Below are 20,210 nucleotides of genomic sequence, written 5' to 3'. Positions count from 1 at the left end.
GACAAATCCATACTTTCCCTAGGCTTTCTTAACTTGTTTAACTCACTCTAAAACTTTTTCTTATTTTCAGTAAAATTTATAGACAGTGCCTCTCCCACTCTATCATCTGCTCTCCTTTTGCACTCTCTCACCACACTCTTCACCTTTCTTTTACTCTCCATATACTCTGCTCTTCTTATAACACTTCTGCTTTGTAAAAACCTCTCGTAAGCTACCTTTTTCTCTTTTATCACACCCTTTACTTCATCATTCCACCAATCACTCCTCTTTCCTCCTGCCCCCACCCTCCTATAACCACAAACTTCTGCCCCACATTCTAATACTGCATTTTTAAAACTATTCCAACCCTCTTCAACCCCCCCACTACTCATCTTTGCACTAGCCCACCTTTCTGCCAATAGTCGCTTATATCTCGCCCGAACTTCCTCCTCCCTTAGTTTATACACTTTCACCTCCCTCTTACTTGTTGTTGCCACCTTCCTCTTTTCCCATCTACCTCTTACTCTAACTGTAGCTACAACTAAATAATGATCCGATATATCAGTTGCCCCTCTATAAACATGTACATCCTGGAGCCTACCCATCAACCTTTTATCCACCAATACATAATCTAACAAACTACTTTCATTACGTGCTACATCATACCTTGTATATTTATTTATCCTCTTTTTCATAAAATATGTATTACTTATTACCAAATTTCTTTCTACACATAGCTCAATTAAAGGCTCCCCATTTACATTTACCCCTGGCACCCCAAATTTACCTACTACTCCCTCCATAACATTTTTACCCACTTTAGCATTGAAATCCCCAACCACCATTACTCTCACACTTGATTCAAAACTCCCCACGCATTCACTCAAAATTTCCCAAAATCTCTCTCTCTCCTCTACACTTCTCTCTTCTCCAGGTGCATACACGCTTATTATAACCCGCTTTTCACATCCAATCTTTATTTTACTCCACATAATCCTTGAATTAATACATTTATAGTCCCTCTTTTCCTTCAACATTATTGCTACTCCTTCTTTAGCTCTAACTCTATTTGAAACCCCTGACCTAATCCCATTTATTCCTCTCCACTGAAACTCTCCCACCCCCTTCAGCTTTGTTTCACTTAAAGCCAGGACATCCAGCTTCTTCTCATTCATAACATCCACAATCATCTCTTTCTTATCATCTGCACAACATCCACGCACATTCAGACTTCCCACTTTGACAATTTTATATATATATATATATATATATATATATATATATATATATATATATATATATATATATATATATATATATATATATATATATATATATATATATATATATATATATATATATATATATATATACATACACACACACACACACACACACACACACACACACACACACACACACACACACACACACGCACACGCACACGCACACGCACACACACACGCACACGCACACGCACACGCACACGCACACGCACACGCGCACACGCGCACGCGCACACACACACACACACACACACACACACACACACACACACACACACACACACACACACACACACACACACACACACACACACACAGAGTGGACCCCCGCAGAACGATCACCTCCCAATGCGACCAATTATGTAAGTGTATTTATGCAAGTGCGTTTGTACGTGTATGTTTGGGGGTCTGAAATGGACTAATCTACTTCACAATATTCCTTATGGGAACAAATTCAGTCAGTACTGGCACCTGAACATACTTCTGGAATGAAAAAATATCGTTAACCGGGGGTCCACTGTGTGTGTATGTATGTATGTATGTGTGTGTGTGTGTGTGTGTGTGTGTGTGTATATATGTATATATGTGTGTATATATATATATATATATATATATATATATATATATATATATATATATATATATAAATATAAATATATATATAATATATATATATATATATATATATATATATATATATATATTTTATGAAGTAGTAGGTTGGTAGACAGCAACCACCCAGGGAGGTACTACCGTCCTGCCAAGTGAGTGTAAAACGAAAGCCTGTAATTGTTTTACATGATGGTAGGATTGCTGGTGTCTTTTGTCTGTCTCATAAATATGCAAGATTACAGGTACGTCTTGCTACTTCTACTTACACTTAGGTCACACTACACATACATGTACACGTTTATTTATACACACTCATCTGAGTTTTCTTTGATTTTATCTTAATAGTTCTTGGTCTTATTACTTTTCCTTTTATATCCATGGGGAAGTGGAATAAGAATCTTTCCTCCGTAAGCCATGCGTGTTGTAAAAGTCAACTAAAATGCCGGGAACAATGGGCTAGTAACCCCTTTTCCTGTAAAGATTACTAAAAAGAATAAGAAGAAGAAAATTGTCAAAGTGGGAAGTCTGAATGTGCGTGGATGTTGTGCAAATGATAAGAAAGAGATGATTGTGGATGTTATGAATGAGAAGAAACTGGATGTCCTGGCTTTAAGTGAAACAAAGCTGAAGGGGGTGGGAGAGTTTCAATGGAGAGGAATAAATGGGATTAGGTCAGGGGTTTCAAATAGAGTTAGAGCTAAAGAAGGAGTAGCAATAATGTTGAAGGATAAGCTATGGCAGGAAAAGAGGGACTACAAATGTATAAATTCAAGGATTATGTGGAGTAAAATAAAGATTGGATGTGAAAAGTGGGTTATAGTAAGCGTGTATGCACCTGGAGAAGAGAGAAGTGTAGAGGAGAGAGAGAGATTCTGGGAAATGTTGAGTGAATGCGTGGGGAGTTTTGAATCAAGTGTGAGAGTAATGGTGGTTGGGGATTTCAATGCTAAAGTGGGTAAAAATGTTATGGAGGGAGTAGTAGGTAATTTTGGGGTGCCAGGGGTAAATGTAAATAGGGAGCCTTTAATTGAGCTATGTGTAGAAAGAAATTTGGTAATAAGTAATACATATTTTATGAAAAAGAGGATAAATAAATATACAAGGTATGATGTAGCACGTAATGAAAGTAGTTTGTTAGATTATGTATTGGTGGATAAAAGGTTGATGGGTAGGCTCCAGGATGTACATGTTTATAGAGGGGCAACTGATATATCGGATCATTATTTAGTTGTAGCTACAGTTAGAGTAAGAGGTAGATGGGAAAAGAGGAAGGTGGCAACAACAAGTAAGAGGGAGGTGAAAGTGTATAAACTAAGGGAGGAGGAAGTTCGGGCGAGATATAAGCGACTATTGGCAGAAAGGTGGGCTAGTGCAAAGATGAGTAGTGGGGGGGTTGAAGAGGGTTGGAATAGTTTTAAAAATGCAGTATTAGAATGTGGGGCAGAAGTTTGTGGTTATAGGAGGGTGGGGGCAGGAGGAAAGAGGAGTGATTGGTGGAATGATGAAGTAAAGGGTGTGATAAAAGAGAAAAAGGTAGCTTACGAGAGGTTTTTACAAAGCAGAAGTGTTATAAGAAGAGCAGAGTATATGGAGAGTAAAAGAAAGGTGAAGAGAGTGGTGAGAGAGTGCAAAAGGAGAGCAGATGAAAGAGTGGGAGAGGCACTGTCAAGAAATTTTTATGAAAATAAGAAAAAATTTTGGAGTGAGTTAAACAAGTTAAGAAAGCCTAGGGAAAGTATGGATTTGTCAGTTAAAAACAGAGTAGGGGAGTTAGTAGATGGGGAGAGGGAGGTATTAGGTAGATGGCGAGAATATTTTGAGGAACTTTTAAATGTTAAGGAAGAAAGGGAGGCGGTAATTTCATGCACTGGCCAGGGAGGTATACCATCTTTTAGGAGTGAAGAAGAGCAGAATGTAAGTGTGGTGGAGGTACGTGAGGCATTACGTAGAATGAAAGGGGGTAAAGCAGCTGGAACTGATGGGATCATGACAGAAATGTTAAAAGCAGGGGGGGATATAGTGTTGGAGTGGTTGGTACTTTTGTTTAATAAATGTATGAAAGAGGGGAAGGTACCTAGGGATTGGCGGAGAGCATGTATAGTCCCTTTATATAAAGGGAAAGGGGACAAAAGAGATTGTAAAAATTATAGAGGAATAAGTTTACTGAGTATACCAGGAAAAGTATACGGTAGGGTTATAATTGAAAGAATTAGAGGTAAGACAGAATGTAGAATTGCGGACGAGCAAGGAGGCTTCAGAGTGGGTAGGGGATGTGTAGATCAAGTGTTTACATTGAAACATATATGTGAACAGTATTTAGATAAAGGTAGGGAAGTTTTTATTGCATTTATGGATTTAGAAAAGGCATATGATAGAGTGGATAGAGGAGCAATGTGGCAGATGTTGCAAGTATATGGAATAGGTGGTAAGTTACTAAATGCTGTAAAGAGCTTTTATGAGGATAGTGAGGCTCAGGTTAGGGTGTGTAGAAGAGAGGGAGAATACTTCCCGGTAAAAGTAGGTCTTAGACAGGGATGTGTAATGTCACCATGGTTGTTTAATATATTTATAGATGGGGTTGTAAAAGAAGTAAATGCTAGGGTGTTCGGGAGAGGGGTGGGATTAAATTATGGGGAATCAAATTCAAAATGGGAATTGACACAGTTACTTTTTGCTGATGATACTGTGCTTATGGGAGATTCTAAAGAAAAATTACAAAGGTTAGTGGATGAGTTTGAGAATGTGTGTAAAGGTAGAAAGTTGAAAGTGAACATAGAAAAGAGTAAGGTGATGAGGGTATCAAATGATTTAGATAAAGAAAAATTGGATATCAAATTGGGGAGGAGGAGTATGGAAGAAGTGAATGTTTTCAGATACTTGGGAGTTGACGTGTCGGCGGATGGATTTATGAAGGATGAGGTTAATCATAGAATTGATGAGGGAAAAAAGGTGAGTGGTGCGTTGAGGTATATGTGGAGTCAAAAAACGTTATCTATGGAGGCAAAGAAGGGAATGTATGAAAGTATAGTAGTACCAACACTCTTATATGGATGTGAAGCTTGGGTGGTAAATGCAGCAGCGAGGAGACGGTTGGAGGCAGTGGAGATGTCCTGTCTAAGGGCAATGTGTGGTGTAAATATTATGCAGAAAATTCGGAGTGTGGAAATTAGGAGAAGGTGTGGAGTTAATAAAAGCATTAGTCAGAGGGCAGAAGAGGGGTTGTTGAGGTGGTTTGGTCATTTAGAGAGAATGGATCAAAGTAGAATGACATGGAAAGCATATAAATCTATAGGGGAAGGAAAGAGGGGTAGGGGTCGTCCTCGAAAGGGTTGGAAAGAGGGGGTAAAGGAGGTTTTGTGGGTGAGGGGCTTGGACTTCCAGCAAGCGTGCGTGAGCGTGTTAGATAGGAGTGAATGGAGACGAATGATACTTGGGACCTGACGATCTGTTGGAGTGTGAGCAGGGTAATATTTAGTGAAGGGATTCAGGGAAACCGGTTATTTTCATATAGTCGGACTTGAGTCCTGGAAATGGGAAGTACAATGCCTGCACTTTAAAGGAGGGGTTTGGGATATTGGCAGTTTGGAGGGATATGTTGTGTATCTCTATACATATATGCTTCTAAACTGTTGTATTCTGAGCACCTCTGCAAAAGCAGTGATAATGTGTGAGTGTGGTGAAAGTGTTGAATGATGATGAAAGTATTTTCTTTTTGGGGATTTTCTTTCTTTTTTTTTTGGGTCACCCTGCCTCGGTGGGAGACGGCCGACTTGTTGAAAAAAAAAAAAAAAAAAAAAAAAAAAAAAATATATATATATATATATATATATATATATATATATATATATATATATATATATATATATATATATATATATATATATATATATATATATATATATATATATATATATATATATATATATATATATATATATATATATATATATAAGAAGGAGTAGCAATAATGTTGAAGGATAAGCTATGGCAGGAAAAGAGGGACTAAAAATGTATAAATTCAAGGATTATGTGGAGTAAAATAAAGGTTGGATGTGAAAAGTGGGTTATAGTAAGCGTGTATGCACCTGGAGAAGAGAAGTGTAGAGGAGAGAGAGAAATTTTGGGAAATGTTGAGTGAATGCATGAGGAGTTTTGAATCAAGTGTGAGAGTAATGGTGGTTGGGGATTTCAATGCTAAAGTGGGTAAAAATGTTATGGAGGGAGTAGTAGGTAAATTTGGGGTGCCAGGGGTAAATGTAAATGGGGAGTCTTTAATTGAGCTATGTGTAGAAAGAGATTTGGTAATAAGTAATACATATTTTATGAAAAAGAGGATAAATAAATATACAAGGTATTGTGAGGGAAAAGTAGGCGTAAGTGGGGTTAAGGTTGTTCAGGCAACCAGGAACCATTAGCGAGTTACGTCGCGCACCCCCCCCCCCCCCCCGGCGGGCTGGGGCGAAACTAGTTCTTGGTGTCTGATTTGTTCAAATTTCTACTCCTGGTAATATTGACCTTACCTGGTGTGGGTTGAAGTTTGGAGAGTCACTTCACCTCCACTCTTCTCCTAATCAGGTAGGGTGATCTACCAGGAGTATTACTGTTTGTTCCTTTCTTTTGTTTGCTGGTTACCAGTAATGATTTTGGCATTTATCATTCTTTTCCATTCTTAAATGTTATATTATCATGACCATTGGTAACCAGTTTATTTTTTCTTATTATCAGCTCTGTTCCTGGCGTGTTCATCCAGGATAGACGCCAGATAAAGGAGCAAGACATTTGTTAATGAGACTTACTAACATTATTGGACTACTACTGGCCCTTGCCTGTTCTACTTGTGGTGCTCCATCCAAGTGGTAGGAGATTCCAAAACATCGGACTATCACCATCCGCCCAGGATAACCTACATCAATAATATCAAAAGATCTATCCAGGGCCTTACCTACTCCTGCCCAACTACAAGAACCGAAGGCCATATTTTTTTATTATATTTAAATTTTAAGTAAAATCCTCAAAAATCATTATTCTTATTTTTCCTAGTTGTTTCTTTATTTATTTATTTTTCCATTAGTTTCTTTTGTTCAGATGGAAGGCGTTCCACTGACAGGTATGATGTATCATGTGATGAAAGTAGTTTGTTAGATTATGTATTGGTGGATAAAAGGTTGATGGGTAGGCTCCAGGATGTACATGTTTATAGAGGGGCAATTGATATATCGGATCATTATTTAGTTGTAGCTACAGTTAGAGTAAGAGGTAGATGGGAAAAGAGGAAGGTGGCAACAACAAGTAAGAGGGAGGTGAAAGTGTATAAACTAAGGGAGGAGGAAGTTCGGGGGAGATATAAGCGACTGTTGGCAAAAAGGTGGGCTAGTGCAAAGATGAGTAGTGTGGGGGGGGGGGGGTCGAAGAGGGTTGGAATAGTTTTAAAAATGAAGTATTAGAATGTGGGGCAGAAGTTTGTGGTTATAGGAGGGTGGGGGCAGGAGGAAAGAGGAGTGATTGGTGGAATGATGAAGTAAAGGGTGTGATAAAAGAGAAAGTTAGCTTATGAGAGGTTTTTACAAAGAAGTGTTATAAGAAGAGCAGAGTATATGGAGAGTAAAAGAAAGGTGAAGAGAGTGGTGAGAGAGTGCAAAAGGAGAGCAGATGATAGAGTGGGAGAGGCACTGTCAAGAAATTTTAATGAAAATAAGAAAAATTTTTGGAGTTAAACAAGTTAAGAAAGCCTAGGGAAAGTATGGATTTGTCAGTTAAAAAACAGAGTAGGGGAGTTAGTAGATGGGGAGAGGGAGGTATTAGGTAGATGGCGAGAATATTTTGAGGAACTTTTAAATGTTGAGAAAGAAAGGGAGGCGGTAATTTCATGCACTAGTCAGGGAGGTATACCATCTTTTAGGAGTGAAGAAGAGCAGAATGTAAGTGTAGGGGAGGTACACGAGGCATTACGTAGAATGAAAGGGGGTAAATCAGCTGGAACTGATGGGATCATGACAGCAATGTTAAAAGCAGGGGGACACATAGTGTTGGAGTGGTTGGTACTTTTGTTTAATAAATGTATGAAAGAGGGGAAGGTACCTAGGGATTGGCGGAGAGCATGTATAGTCCCTTTATATAAAGGGAAAGGGGACAAAAGAGATTGTAAAAATTATAGAGGAATAAGTTTACTGAGTATACCAGGAAAAGTGTACGGTAGGGTTATAATTGAAAGAATTAGAGGTAAGACAATGTAGGATTGCAGATGAGCAAGGAGGTTTCAGAGTGGGTAGGGGATGTGAAAATCAAGTGTTTACATTGAAGCATATATGTGAACAGTATTTAGATAAAGATAGGGAAGTTTTTATTGCATTTATGGATTTAGAAAAGGCATATGATAGAGTGGATAGAGGAGCAATGTGGCAGATGTTGCAAGTATATGGAATAGGTGGTAAGTTACTAAATGCTGTAAAGAGTTTTTATGAGGATAGCGAGGCTCAGGTTAGGGTGTGTAGAAGAGAGGGAGACTACTTTCCGGTAAAAGTAGGTCTTAGACAGGGATGTGTAATGTCACCATGGTTGTTTAATATATTTATAGATGGGGTTGTAAAAGAAGTAAATGCTAGGGTGTTCGGGAGAGGGGTGGGATTAAATTATGGGGAATCAAATTCAAAATGGGAATTAACACAGTTACTTTTTGCTGATGATACTGTGCTTATGGGAGATTCTAAAGAAAAATTGCAAAGGTTAGTGGATGAATTTGGGAATGTGTGTAAAGGTAGAAAGTTGAAAGTGAACATAGAAAAAGAGTAAGGTGATGAAGGTATGAAATGATTTAGATAAAGAAAAATTGGATATCAAATTGGGGAGGAGGAGTATGGAAGAAGTGAATGTTTTCAGATTCTTGGGAGTTGATGTGTCGGCGGATGGATTTATGAAGGATGAGGTTAATCATAGAATTGATGAGGGAAAAAAAGGTGAGTGGTGTATCGAGGTATATGTGGAGTCAAAAAAACGTTATCTATGGAGGCAAAGAAGGGAATGTATGAAAGTATAGTAGTACCAACACTCTTATATGGGTGTGAAGCTTGGGTGGTAAATGCAGCAGCGAGGAGGCGGTTGGAGGCAGTGGAGATGTCCTGTCTAAGGGCAATGTGTGGTGTAAATATTATGCAGAAAATTCGGAGTGTGGAAATTAGGAAAAGGTGTGGAGTTAATAATAGGAGTGAATGGAGACGAATGGTACTTGGGACCTGACGATCTGTTGGAGTGTGAGCAGGGTAATATTTAGTGAAGGGATTCAGGGAAACCGGTTATTTTCATATAGTCGGACTTGAGTCCTGGAAATGGGAAGTACAATGCCTGCACTTTAAAGGAGGGGTTTGGGATATTGGCAGTTTGGAGGGATATGTTGTATATCTTTATACGTATATGCTTCTAAACTGTTGTATTCTGAGCACCTCTGCAAAAACAGTGATTATGTGCGAGTGTAGTGAAGTGTTGAATGATGATGAAAGCATTTTCTTTTTGGGGATTTTCTTTCTTTTTTGGGTCACCCTGCCTCGGTGGGAGACGGCCGACTTGAAAAAAAAAAAAAAAATTATATATAGACACACACACAAAGTTAAGGAGGGAAAGACAAAACAATTCATTAAAACAGAAAATTGCACAGGTGCAAAACTGCACAAATCTTTAAAGATTTGTAAAAAGCAGGGGTAAAGGAGGTTTTGTGTGCGAGGGGCTTGGACTTCCAGCAGGCATGCGTGAGCGTGTTTGATAGGAGTGAATGAAGACAAATGGTTTTTAATACTTGACGTGCTGTTGGAGTGTGAGCAAAGTAACATTTATGAAGGGGTTCAGGGAAACCGGCAGGCCGGACTTGAGTCCTGGAGATGGGAAGTACAGTGCCTGCACTCTGAAAGAGGGGTGTTAATGTTGCAGTTTAAAAACTGGAGTGTAAAGCACCCTTCTGGCAAGACAGTGATGGAGTAAATGATGGTGAAAGTTTTTCTTTTTCGGGCCACCCTGCCTTGGTGGGAATCGGCCAGTGTGATAATAATAAAAAAAATAATAAAAAGCAAACTAACGTTTAAGACAAAAAATACAAAGCACTATATAAAAACTATTCAATTTAAGGAAACCAGAGAGAGCACATTGCATTTCAGCTTGTCTGCAGAAGAGGACAAGAGCTGTAAAACAATAAGCCAAGTGAAATGCACGATACTGAAATAGCCACATAAGAAATGGGACAGGATCAACTGTCAACCACCTACTACTATGGCAAGTTTTCAAATGGAATGTGCAGAAGACTTAGCCTGTTCATTAATTTCTTATACTATCACCAAGATAGCTGGACCAGAGTCCCAGAAGTGAGAAGGGCAGCACAATGCGTCATCTACTTTGGGTCACCCTGCCTTGGCAGAAGATGGCCGTCGAGTTAAAAATAAGGTAAACTGGATAGACGAATACAAAACAGTACAACTTGTACCAATATTAATGACCCCTTTAGCTACATTCCCATTAAAATAGTAGATAAACTAAAAATCCTGTAACTTGCAAACAGTTTAGTTTTTGTATCAACAGAAGGAATGTGTGTGCAGACGTTAATTTTTCCACTGTATACATACATGGGAGGTATGGAGTTATGATTAAAAGAATACAATATAGTTTTACAGAAGTGCTCTCAACTCACCAAAATTGGCATTGTTACAGCTGGGATCTAAAGTGGCAGAAGGTAGGTAAGATGTTGCCTTGGCCCCCAAGGAAAAATCCTGCTCACTCTCTGTGAGCCAGGAGTCTAGCCCGGACATCCTGTCGTACTCCATAATTATGTATATCTCTTCTTTTTATCAGTAAGAAACTTGGTGAGATCACCAATGTAATAAAAGTAAACCTGCAATAAAATATAGAGATTAGTAATGCTTCACTGCAATAAAAAAAAAATACATGCATAACCATAATCCAAAATACAGCACCACCTATCAACATACAGTACATACACGAGCCCATTATCCTGTCATATTGCAAAAGAACAAAAGCTAATCAAAGGAAGCCATAAAACACCCTGAGTGCAAGAACTGACTCCATTGTGAGGCATTTCATGCCAGAAATTATACTGAAATTAACCCTTAAACTGTCCAAACATAGATCTACATTCACTCGCGTAGCGCTCCAAATGCAGATCTATGTTTTATGTTATATACTTTCAAATGTAAAAAAAAAAAAAAAAAAAAAAAAAAAAAAAAAAAAAAAAAAAGTAGAGCTACGTTCGGAGTGCTACGCAAGTAAACATAAATCTGTTTGGACAGTTTAAGGGTTAAACCAATTGACAGTGGCCCCCTATCAGACAAGTACTTGTCCAGTAACAAAATATCCCCAAAACAATATACAGTAGGGCCCCACTTTTACGGAAAGTTAGGTTCCAGGCTACTGCCGGAAAGCAGACATCACCAGAAAGCAGAACGCCATTTTTTCCACTTATAAATGCATATACGTAAATGCCAGATAAATTTACACTAACATTAAAAAACATTAAAACAATAAAAAGTAAAATACACACAGTACACTCATTATTTACCTCAAAATATTTCTAGTCTTAATGTAGGTGAGCAGTATTTACTGTAAGAAGTTAGGTGTGGTAGCCCTCCTGGCCACCCCACCCACACATAATATACTCCGACAATGCTTAAAGCTCCCTAGTGATAAAATGCATATACAGTACACTCATTACTTACCTTAAAATATTTGTTATCATAATGTAGGGTGAAAGGTGAAAATTATTTATTTGTTGAAAGTCGTCTGGTAGGTAGGGTAGTGTAGGGAAAACAGCCTGGCCACCCCACCCACTATGTAAACAAACATTCATACGAACACTATATTGTGTACCAGTTGTCTCCAAAGTGGTACAGTAAAATAAATAGACCAACACTTCCAATCTTATATAATTTATAGAAGGAATGATGCTCTGACAAATTATTATTACAATTATAAATTATTATTACAAGTTATTATTATAATCATAATAAAAAAAAACCCACAAGGGTCATGAATTGCTATATATAGAGTTAAGGCATACGAAAGGAATATTTATCTAGTTATCCTCCAACGTTTGACTAGAGAAAATGCAATTCTTCCGACACTCCTACAAAGCCGCTTTGTAAACAAATCTCATATTTATGTGAATTTCTATTCTGTGGACATATGTATATATGGTATGTAACATGTTTCTTATATAATTCTGAAGAAAATATCATAGATGGATTAATGAAAATGTCTATATTAACATAAGACATTTAACATGCCCAAGAGAGCTTATTACGTAGTATTACTATGGCGTCACGAGTAGAGAGACTTAGTGATTTTAATGTGTACCTGCATGCCAACAGTTTGTAAGTATATTTAGGTACAGGTACACAAGTACAGTGGACCCTCAACCAGCGATATTAATCCGTTCCCGAGAGCTCATCGTTAATCGAAATAATCGTTAGTCAAGTTAATTTTCCCCATAAGAAATAATGGAAATCAAATTAATCCGTGCAAGACACCCCAAAGTATTGAAAAAGAAAAAAATTTTACCGCATGAAATATTAATTTTAATACACACAAACTGAAGAAGACATGCACAGTTACATAACACTTACCTTTATTGAAGATCTGGTGATGATTGATGAGATGGGAGGAGGGGAGACCATTGATCATCTTAGTGTTTAGAAGGGGAATCCCCTTCCATTAGCACTTGAGGTAGCAAGTCTTTTTCTGGGGTTACTTCCCTTCTTCTTTTAATGCCACTAGGACCAGCTTCAGAGTCACTGGACTTCTGTCGCACAACATATCTGTCCATACATACCTGTACCTCTCGTTCCTTTATGACTTTTCTCAAGTGGCTCACAACATTGCCAGTGTACAGGTTGCCAACACGGCTTGCAGTAGCGGTGTCAGGGTGATTTTCTCAAAAATGGTTTGCACTTCAAGCCACTTTGCACACATTTCCTTAATCTTAGAAGTAGGCAACTTCTTCAATTTCTCTATCCCCTCCTCCGAAGCAGTTTCCTCAGGTGTGGCCTCTTGCTGTTCAAGATGATCTAGCAGCTCATCAGTGGTTAGTTCTTCACTGTCCTCCTCCATCAGCTTTTCCACATCCTCCTCACTAACCTCCAACCCCAAGGAATTCCCCAATGTCACAATGGATTCCTCAACTGGCATAGGATTCTCAGGGTTAGCCTCAAACCCTTCACAATCCCTTTTGTCTACACATTCTGGCCACAGTTTTTTCCAAGCAGAGTTCAAGGTCCTCTTAGTCACTTCCTCCCAAGCCTTACCTATAATGTTTACACAATTGAGGATGGTAAAATGATCTTTCCAAAACTCTCTTAGAGTCAGTCGAGTTTCTGAGGTCACTACAAAGCACCTTTCAAACATAGCTTTTGTGTACAGTTTCTTGAAGTTGGAAATGACCTGCTGGTCCATGGGCTGCAGGAGAGGAGTGGTATTAGGAGGCAAAAACTTGACCTTAATGAAGCTCATGTCCCTAGAAAGTCGCTCTGCCAAGTCTGAAGGATGACCAGGAGCATTGTCTAATACCAGGAGGCACTTAACCCTTAAACGGTCCAAACGTATATATACGTTCACTCGCGTAGCGCCCCAAATTTGAGGAAAAAAAGAAATCTTTTCTTTTAAAAGGAAAAAAGAGCATATGGTACCCAGACATCCCCAATTATTTTAATATGGAACACAGTGAGTGCACACACCCATTCTCTCATGTCTAGGTGACTCAGGCTTACTGTGGCAATGTTGAATGAATGACAAAGAAAACATATATATACGTTTGGGGCGCTACGTGCGTGAACGTATATATACGTTTGGACCGTTTAAGGGTTAAGGTCTAATTTCTTTTCAATTAGGTAATTTTTCACATTGGGGGCAAATGCATGGTGTAACCAGTCATAGAAAGTCTCTAGTGACCCATGCCTTACTGTTTGCCCTCCACAGCACACACAAATTAGCCTTGACGACATTGTTTTTCCTGAACACTCTGGGAGTTTCAGAGTGATACACCAATAAAGGCTTCACTTTGCAATCACTACTAGCATTGGCACACAACAGAGTAAGCCTGTCTTTCATAGGCTTATGTCCTGGGAGTGCCTTTTCCTCCTGAGTAATGTAGGTCCTGCTTGGCATTTTCTTCCAAAACAGGCCTGTTTCGTCACAAACACTTGATCAGGTTTCAGTCCTTCACTGTCTATGTAATCCTTGAATTCCTTCACATATTTTTCAGCCGCTTTGTGGTCCGAACTGGCAGCCTCACCATGCCTTATCACACCACGCTTCTTAAATCTCTCAAACCAACCTTTGCTGGCCTTAAATTCACTCACATCACTAGTTGCTGGCATTTTTTTAATTAAATCGTCATGCAACTTCCTAGCCTTTTCACATATGATCGCTTGAGAGATGCTATCTCCTGCTATCTGTTTCTCGTTTATCCACACCAATAAGAGTCTCTCAACATCTTCTACCGCTTGCGATCTCAGTTTCGAAAACATAGTTGCACCTTTGGCAAGAACAGCTTCCTTGATTGCCGTTTTCTTGCCCACAATAGTAGCGATGGTTGTTTGGGGTTTATTATACAACTGACCAGCTCAGAGACACGCACTCCACTTTCATACTTAGCTATGATCTCTTTCTTCATCTCCATAGTAATTCTCACCCTTTTTGCTGTAGGGTTGGCACTAGAAGCTTTCTTGGGGCCCATGGTGACTTATTTTGCAGGTGCAATCACTACAAAGGCTGTGATAATATGAAATGTTCCAGTTGTATGTTTGAAAGCAACCGCGGTGGCTGGCTTGCAAACACTGGCACCCACGGGACAAGTGAGGCGTGCTCAGGCCAAAGTGGACGTGTCTCGTACAGAACGAATAGCGCTGGTCGGGTTTTTAAGCGCTAGTCGAGGCAAAATTTTTGCATTAAAATGTATCGCTAGTCAGATTTATCATTAATCGATGCCATCGCTGGTTGAGGGTCCACTGTATAATTATCGGAGTTTACATATAAAATATGCAATAACTTTAATACACTTGAAATTTTGGAAAGTTCCCAGACATAAACGTGCTCAGAGAATGTAAGCAAACTGGGTGGGGCGCGCCGTATTTGAAAGACCGCTTGCAGTATAGCAAATTTTGGTCAATCTGAAATCGCCATATTAGCGGAATGCTGTAAGGCAAAACGCCATAAAGCTGGGCCCTAGTGTATGTACTACCAGTAGTGTGCAAAATTAATTGGGACACGAGTAAATTTTGTAATTACGTACCTCAATGTGTTAGCCTCTGGCTTAATTATGTAGTTTTGGCCCCACAAAGGAGGTTCCTTGATGCTGGTAAGCTCCTGATCTAGGGAATTAGATATGTGCTCCAGTTTCCCGAATTGAGCCCGTAGTGTAGCATATGTTTTGCTCCATTATTGTTCAAATTTCACTGTACAATCTCTTAGTAATTAAATAATCAACTACCTCATTTTGTGATTTTACTAGTAAGAAGCATAAGTCACCTTATGTAATTTTCTTATTTACTATTGTTTGCTTAAACATTAGCTGAATTGATACTTTCTCTGTCCATATTACTACCTCATATTTTTTTAAATACTATCAATTGATAATACTTACTAAAATTAATAATTATCATTTTTACTATAATTTCAATTTACTCTTAACATTCTTGACATTTAATAACCATTACTTGTCTAATTACCTTTACCTGTTTTAATACCACATTTACTATCTTAGAGTACTCTTAATTACCTTGTACTGCCATATAACCTCTAGTATAACTTCCAGTGCAATATTGAATGAAATAAACATTACTTTTTCACTTTTTTGTAATCATTATTACTTACTAAATTTTATTAAACATCATATTTACTACCAGTCAATTTTACTTTTGTACATTAAACATTATTTTATACTTCCCATAACATTTTGTTACCAAATTTTCAAGTTTGTATATTCAACTCCAACCTTTATATTATCCTTTGTACCTGTGTACCTGTCTACCATCTTTCTATCATATTATAACCAAGACATTACCCTTGTTATTTTTTACTATTATTCTTTTGGTACTTTAATTGCGAATTATATTTTGTCAATTTAACCCTTTGACTGTTTCAGGCCCCTCTCTGAAACTGTCATTCTATGTCGCCAAATATTCGAAAAAAAAAAAAAATTTTTTTTCTTATGAAAATGTTAGGAATATTTTTACTAGTATTTTAAGCCTAAAAAAATTTTTTGCCATCAGTACTTACCGAGATATAGAGCCGCAAAGTTTGCAGAAATTGACGTGCGTATGGCAAGAGCGGCGACTGCCGCCCACCCGGTATTCTTTTATTTACTCTAATTCAAAGGTTTCTTGCATTTTTCAATATTTTTCTTTTCCAGGTAACTTATGTGGCCTGTGAGACCAATGTAAGGTGCATTGTTCAAATATACACTCATTATTTACAACACAATAACAGAACAAACTTTATCACTCTTAGTTTGTGTATACACTTTGTTTACACAAACAAACAATACAAAACAATGTTTATTACTATTGTTCCATAATATATATACATATGTACAGTCACTAAACACGTTCCTAGAACTGCTGCAGCTTGTGGAACTCTTTGAAACATGGGTATATGCAGAGGGGCACTTCACACTCCTCACACATAAAACGAGTGTCTCTGCGTGTTTGTGGGCATTTTGTGGTATGCATACATACATAACACCTCTTCTGAGCATTTTTCTTGGCAGTAGTAGGAGGCAGTTGTATGGGGTAGTGATCATCAGGCCTCATACGAGATGACGTCTGTGGGCGCTGGTCTATTGCAGGAGTTGCTCCTTGGTACTTTGCAATTATTTGTCTGATTACTGACAGGGAAAATTCACCATATTTTGGTGTTTTGTTGGTCTTCAACTTGTATATGTTATAAGCATTTAGCATAGAGATATCAACAAGATGGAAAAAAAGTTTGATATACCACTTATAACTCTTGCGTACACAGTCTGCAAACCCAATCTGCATGTCACATTTGTCCACTAAGCGCATATTGAGGTTGTAGTCCATGACAGCTGCAGGCTTTAGAATGGGTTCATTGGTCTCTGTTGTCCCTGCCACTGGGTACCATTTCGTTTGTGTGAACTGATGTCAACAATGTGACATCACGTTTGTCATGCCACCGAAATGCCATGATGTCATTGGCAGCAAAGGCTTGCACCTCACCTCTGCGAGTGCCAGCATCGAACCTTGGCATATGTTTGCGATTACCACGCACTGTGCCACACACGTCTGTCAAGTTCACTCGCAAGAAATCACTGAGTAAGGGGCTTGTGTACCAGTTATCAGTAAATAACATATGCCCCTTACCAAGATATGGTTCCATCATTGTTCGAACCACATCACCAGAGATACCCAATAACTTCATGGTATCTCTCAAAGTATTACTGCCCGTGTACACAATAATATCTAAAACAAGACCACTTCTGCAATCACACAGTACAAATAGCTTTATACCAAAGCGTTTCCTCTTGCTTGAGTGAGAGTCTTCCTTTGAATAAAATCAAGGACTCATTAATAACAAGCTTCCTGAAGGGATAAAAATACATGCAGCACTTTTGTTTCAGGTACATAAACACATTTCTTATCTTATATAACCTGTCGCTTCTGTCAGGCCTGGTTTTGTCTGAAAAGTGTAACATACGTAACAGTATCAGGAAACGATTGACACCTATAATGTCACTAAAACCTGGAGTTGAAATCAGGCGATCTGTTGTCCAGTATGTGGTGACAGTGTGCTTATACACATGTGGCATAAGCATTATTGTGGCAAAAAACAGGTACATCTCTGCCACAGTTGTCTCATTCCACTTGTGTAGCCGTGATTTTGGTGAGAGAATTGTATTTGCCATGGTGTAATCACAGTATGTATTTGTTTCCCTGACAATGATGTCCATCAGGGGTTCATCGAAAAATAACTCAAAGCAGTCCAGTTCACTGGCATTGTTCCCAAGTGGACAAGATGGTTTTATTCCACTTTGTGTTTCATCAAAGTCATGGGGACTGGGAACAAACTCGTCACTGTCCTGCCAATCCCAGATGCGGTCTGCTGGTGGGGTCTGGATATTGTACTGTGGTTGTGGCTGTGCAGGTTGTGGTTTACCTGGAGTGAGTTCTGGGGGTCAACGCCCCCGCGGCCCGGTCTGTGACCAGGCCTCCTGGTGGATCAGAGCCTGATCAACCAGGCTGTTGCTGCTGGCTGCACGCAAACCAACGTACGAGCCACAGCCCGGCTGATCCGGAACTGACTTTAGGTGCTTGTCCAGTGCCAGCTTGAAGACTGCCAGGGGTCTGTTGGTAATCCCCCTTATGTGTGCTGGGAGGCAGTTGAACAGTCTCGGGGCCCCTGACACTTATTGTATGGTCTCTTAACGTGCTAGTGACACCCCTGCTTTTCATTGGGGGGATGGTGCATCGTCTGCCAAGTCTTTTGCTCTCGTAGTGAGTGATTTTCGTGTGCAAGTTCGGTACTAGTCCCTCTAGGATTTTCCAGGTGTATATAATCATGTATCTCTCCCTCCTGCGTTCCAGGGAATACAGGTTTAGGAACCTCAAGCGCTCCCAATAATTGAGGTGTTTTATCTCCGTTATGCGCGCCGTGAAAGTTCTCTGTACATTTTCTAGGTCGGCAATTTCACCTGCCTTGAAAGGTGCTGTTAGTGTGCAGCAATATTCCAGCCTAGATAGAACAAGTGACCTGAAGAGTGTCATCATGGGCTTGGCCTCCCTAGTTTTGAAGGTTCTCATTATCCATCCTGTCATTTTTCTAGCAGATGCGATTGATACAATGTTATGGTCCTTGAAGGTGAGATCCTCCGACATGATCACTCCCAGGTCTTTGACGTTGGTGTTTCGCTCTATTTTGTGGCCAGAATTTGTTTTGTACTCTGATGAAGATTTAATTTCCTCATGTTTACCATATCTGAGTAATTGAAATTTCTCATCATTGAACTTCATATTGTTTTCTGCAGCCCACTGAAAGATTTGGTTGATGTCCGCCTGGAGCTTTGCAGTGTCTGCAATGGAAGACACTGTCATGCAGATTCGGGTGTCATCTGCAAAGGAAGACACGGTGCTGTGGCTGACATCCTTGTCTATGTCGGATATGAGGATGAGGAACAAGATGGGAGCGAGTACTGTGCCTAGTGGAACAGAGCTTTTCACCGTAGCTGCCTCGGACTTTACTGTTGACGACTACTCTCTGTGTTCTGTTAGTGAGGAAATTATAGATCCATCGACCGACTTTTCCTGTTATTCCTTTAGCACGCATTTTGTGCGCTATTACGCCATGGTCACACTTGTCGAAGGCTTTTGCAAAGTCTGTATATATTACATCTGCATTCTTTTTGTCTTCTAGTGCATTTAGGACCTTGTCGTAGTGATCCAATAGTTGAGACAGACAGGAGCGACCTGTTCTAAACCCATGTTGCCCTGGGTTGTGTAACTGATGGGTTTCTAGATGGGTGGTGATCTTGCTTCTTAGGACCCTTTCAAAGATTTTTATGATATGGGATGTTAGTGCTATTGGTCTGTAGTTCTTTGCTGTTGCTTTACTGCCCCCTTTGTGGAGTGGGGCTATGTCTGTTGTTTTTAGTAACTGTGGGACGACCCCCGTGTCCATGCTCCCTCTCCATAGGATGGAAAAGGCTCGTGATAGGGGCTTCTTGCAGTTCTTGATGAACACAGAGTTCCATGAGTCTGGCCCTGGGGCAGAGTGCATGGACATGTCATTTATCGCCTGTTCGAAGTCATTTGGCGTCAGGATAACATCGGATAGGCTTGTGTTAATCAAATTTTGTGGCTCTCATAAAAAAATCATTTTGATCTTAGACTCTCAGTCTGGTTAGCGGCTCGCTAAAAACTGAGTCATATTGGGACTTGAGTAGCTCACTCATTTCCTTGCTGTCATCTGTGTAGGACCCATCTTGTTTAAGTAGGGGCCCAATACTGGATGTTGTTCTCGATTTTGATTTGGCATAGGAGAAAAAATACTTTGGGTTTCTTTCGATTTCATTTATGGCTTTTAGTTCTTCCCGCGATTCCTGACTCCTAAAGGATTCTTTTAGCTTAAGTTCGATGCTTGCTATTTGTGGTGGTGCAGGTTGTGGCAGTGTGGGGTAGGGTGAGGCTGGTTGTTCTGCTGAGTCAGCCGCGTGGGTAGTAGCATGGCCCGGTGATGGTGCCACATGGGCCATGCCACCCTCACTATCACCACCACTGCCTCCTCCCTCACTGTCACCATTCATACCCATCGTTACAATATCGTCATCTTCAC

The 20,210-nt window shown here is 39.5% G+C and overlaps 1 protein-coding gene across 1 annotated transcript in view; it reads right to left on the bottom strand.

The window, feature by feature from the left end:
- LOC128692323 (cyclic AMP-dependent transcription factor ATF-4-like) overlaps window positions 1-20,210 on the bottom strand; it is a 54,109-nt gene that overhangs the window by 13,954 nt on the left and 19,945 nt on the right. Inside the window, exon 3 of the mRNA XM_070096353.1 lies at window positions 10,546-10,746. Coding sequence (XP_069952454.1) covers window positions 10,546-10,678 — 133 coding nt within the window. The 5' untranslated portion in view covers window positions 10,679-10,746. The remainder of the gene's footprint in view (window positions 1-10,545; window positions 10,747-20,210) is intronic.

Source organism: Cherax quadricarinatus, chromosome 53 (genome assembly GCF_038502225.1).
Source record: "Cherax quadricarinatus isolate ZL_2023a chromosome 53, ASM3850222v1, whole genome shotgun sequence".
Classification (NCBI taxonomy): Eukaryota; Metazoa; Arthropoda; class Malacostraca; order Decapoda; family Parastacidae; genus Cherax; species Cherax quadricarinatus.
The sequence above is the reverse complement of the archived record's forward strand: the minus strand, read 5'-3'. Positions and strand labels throughout refer to the sequence as shown.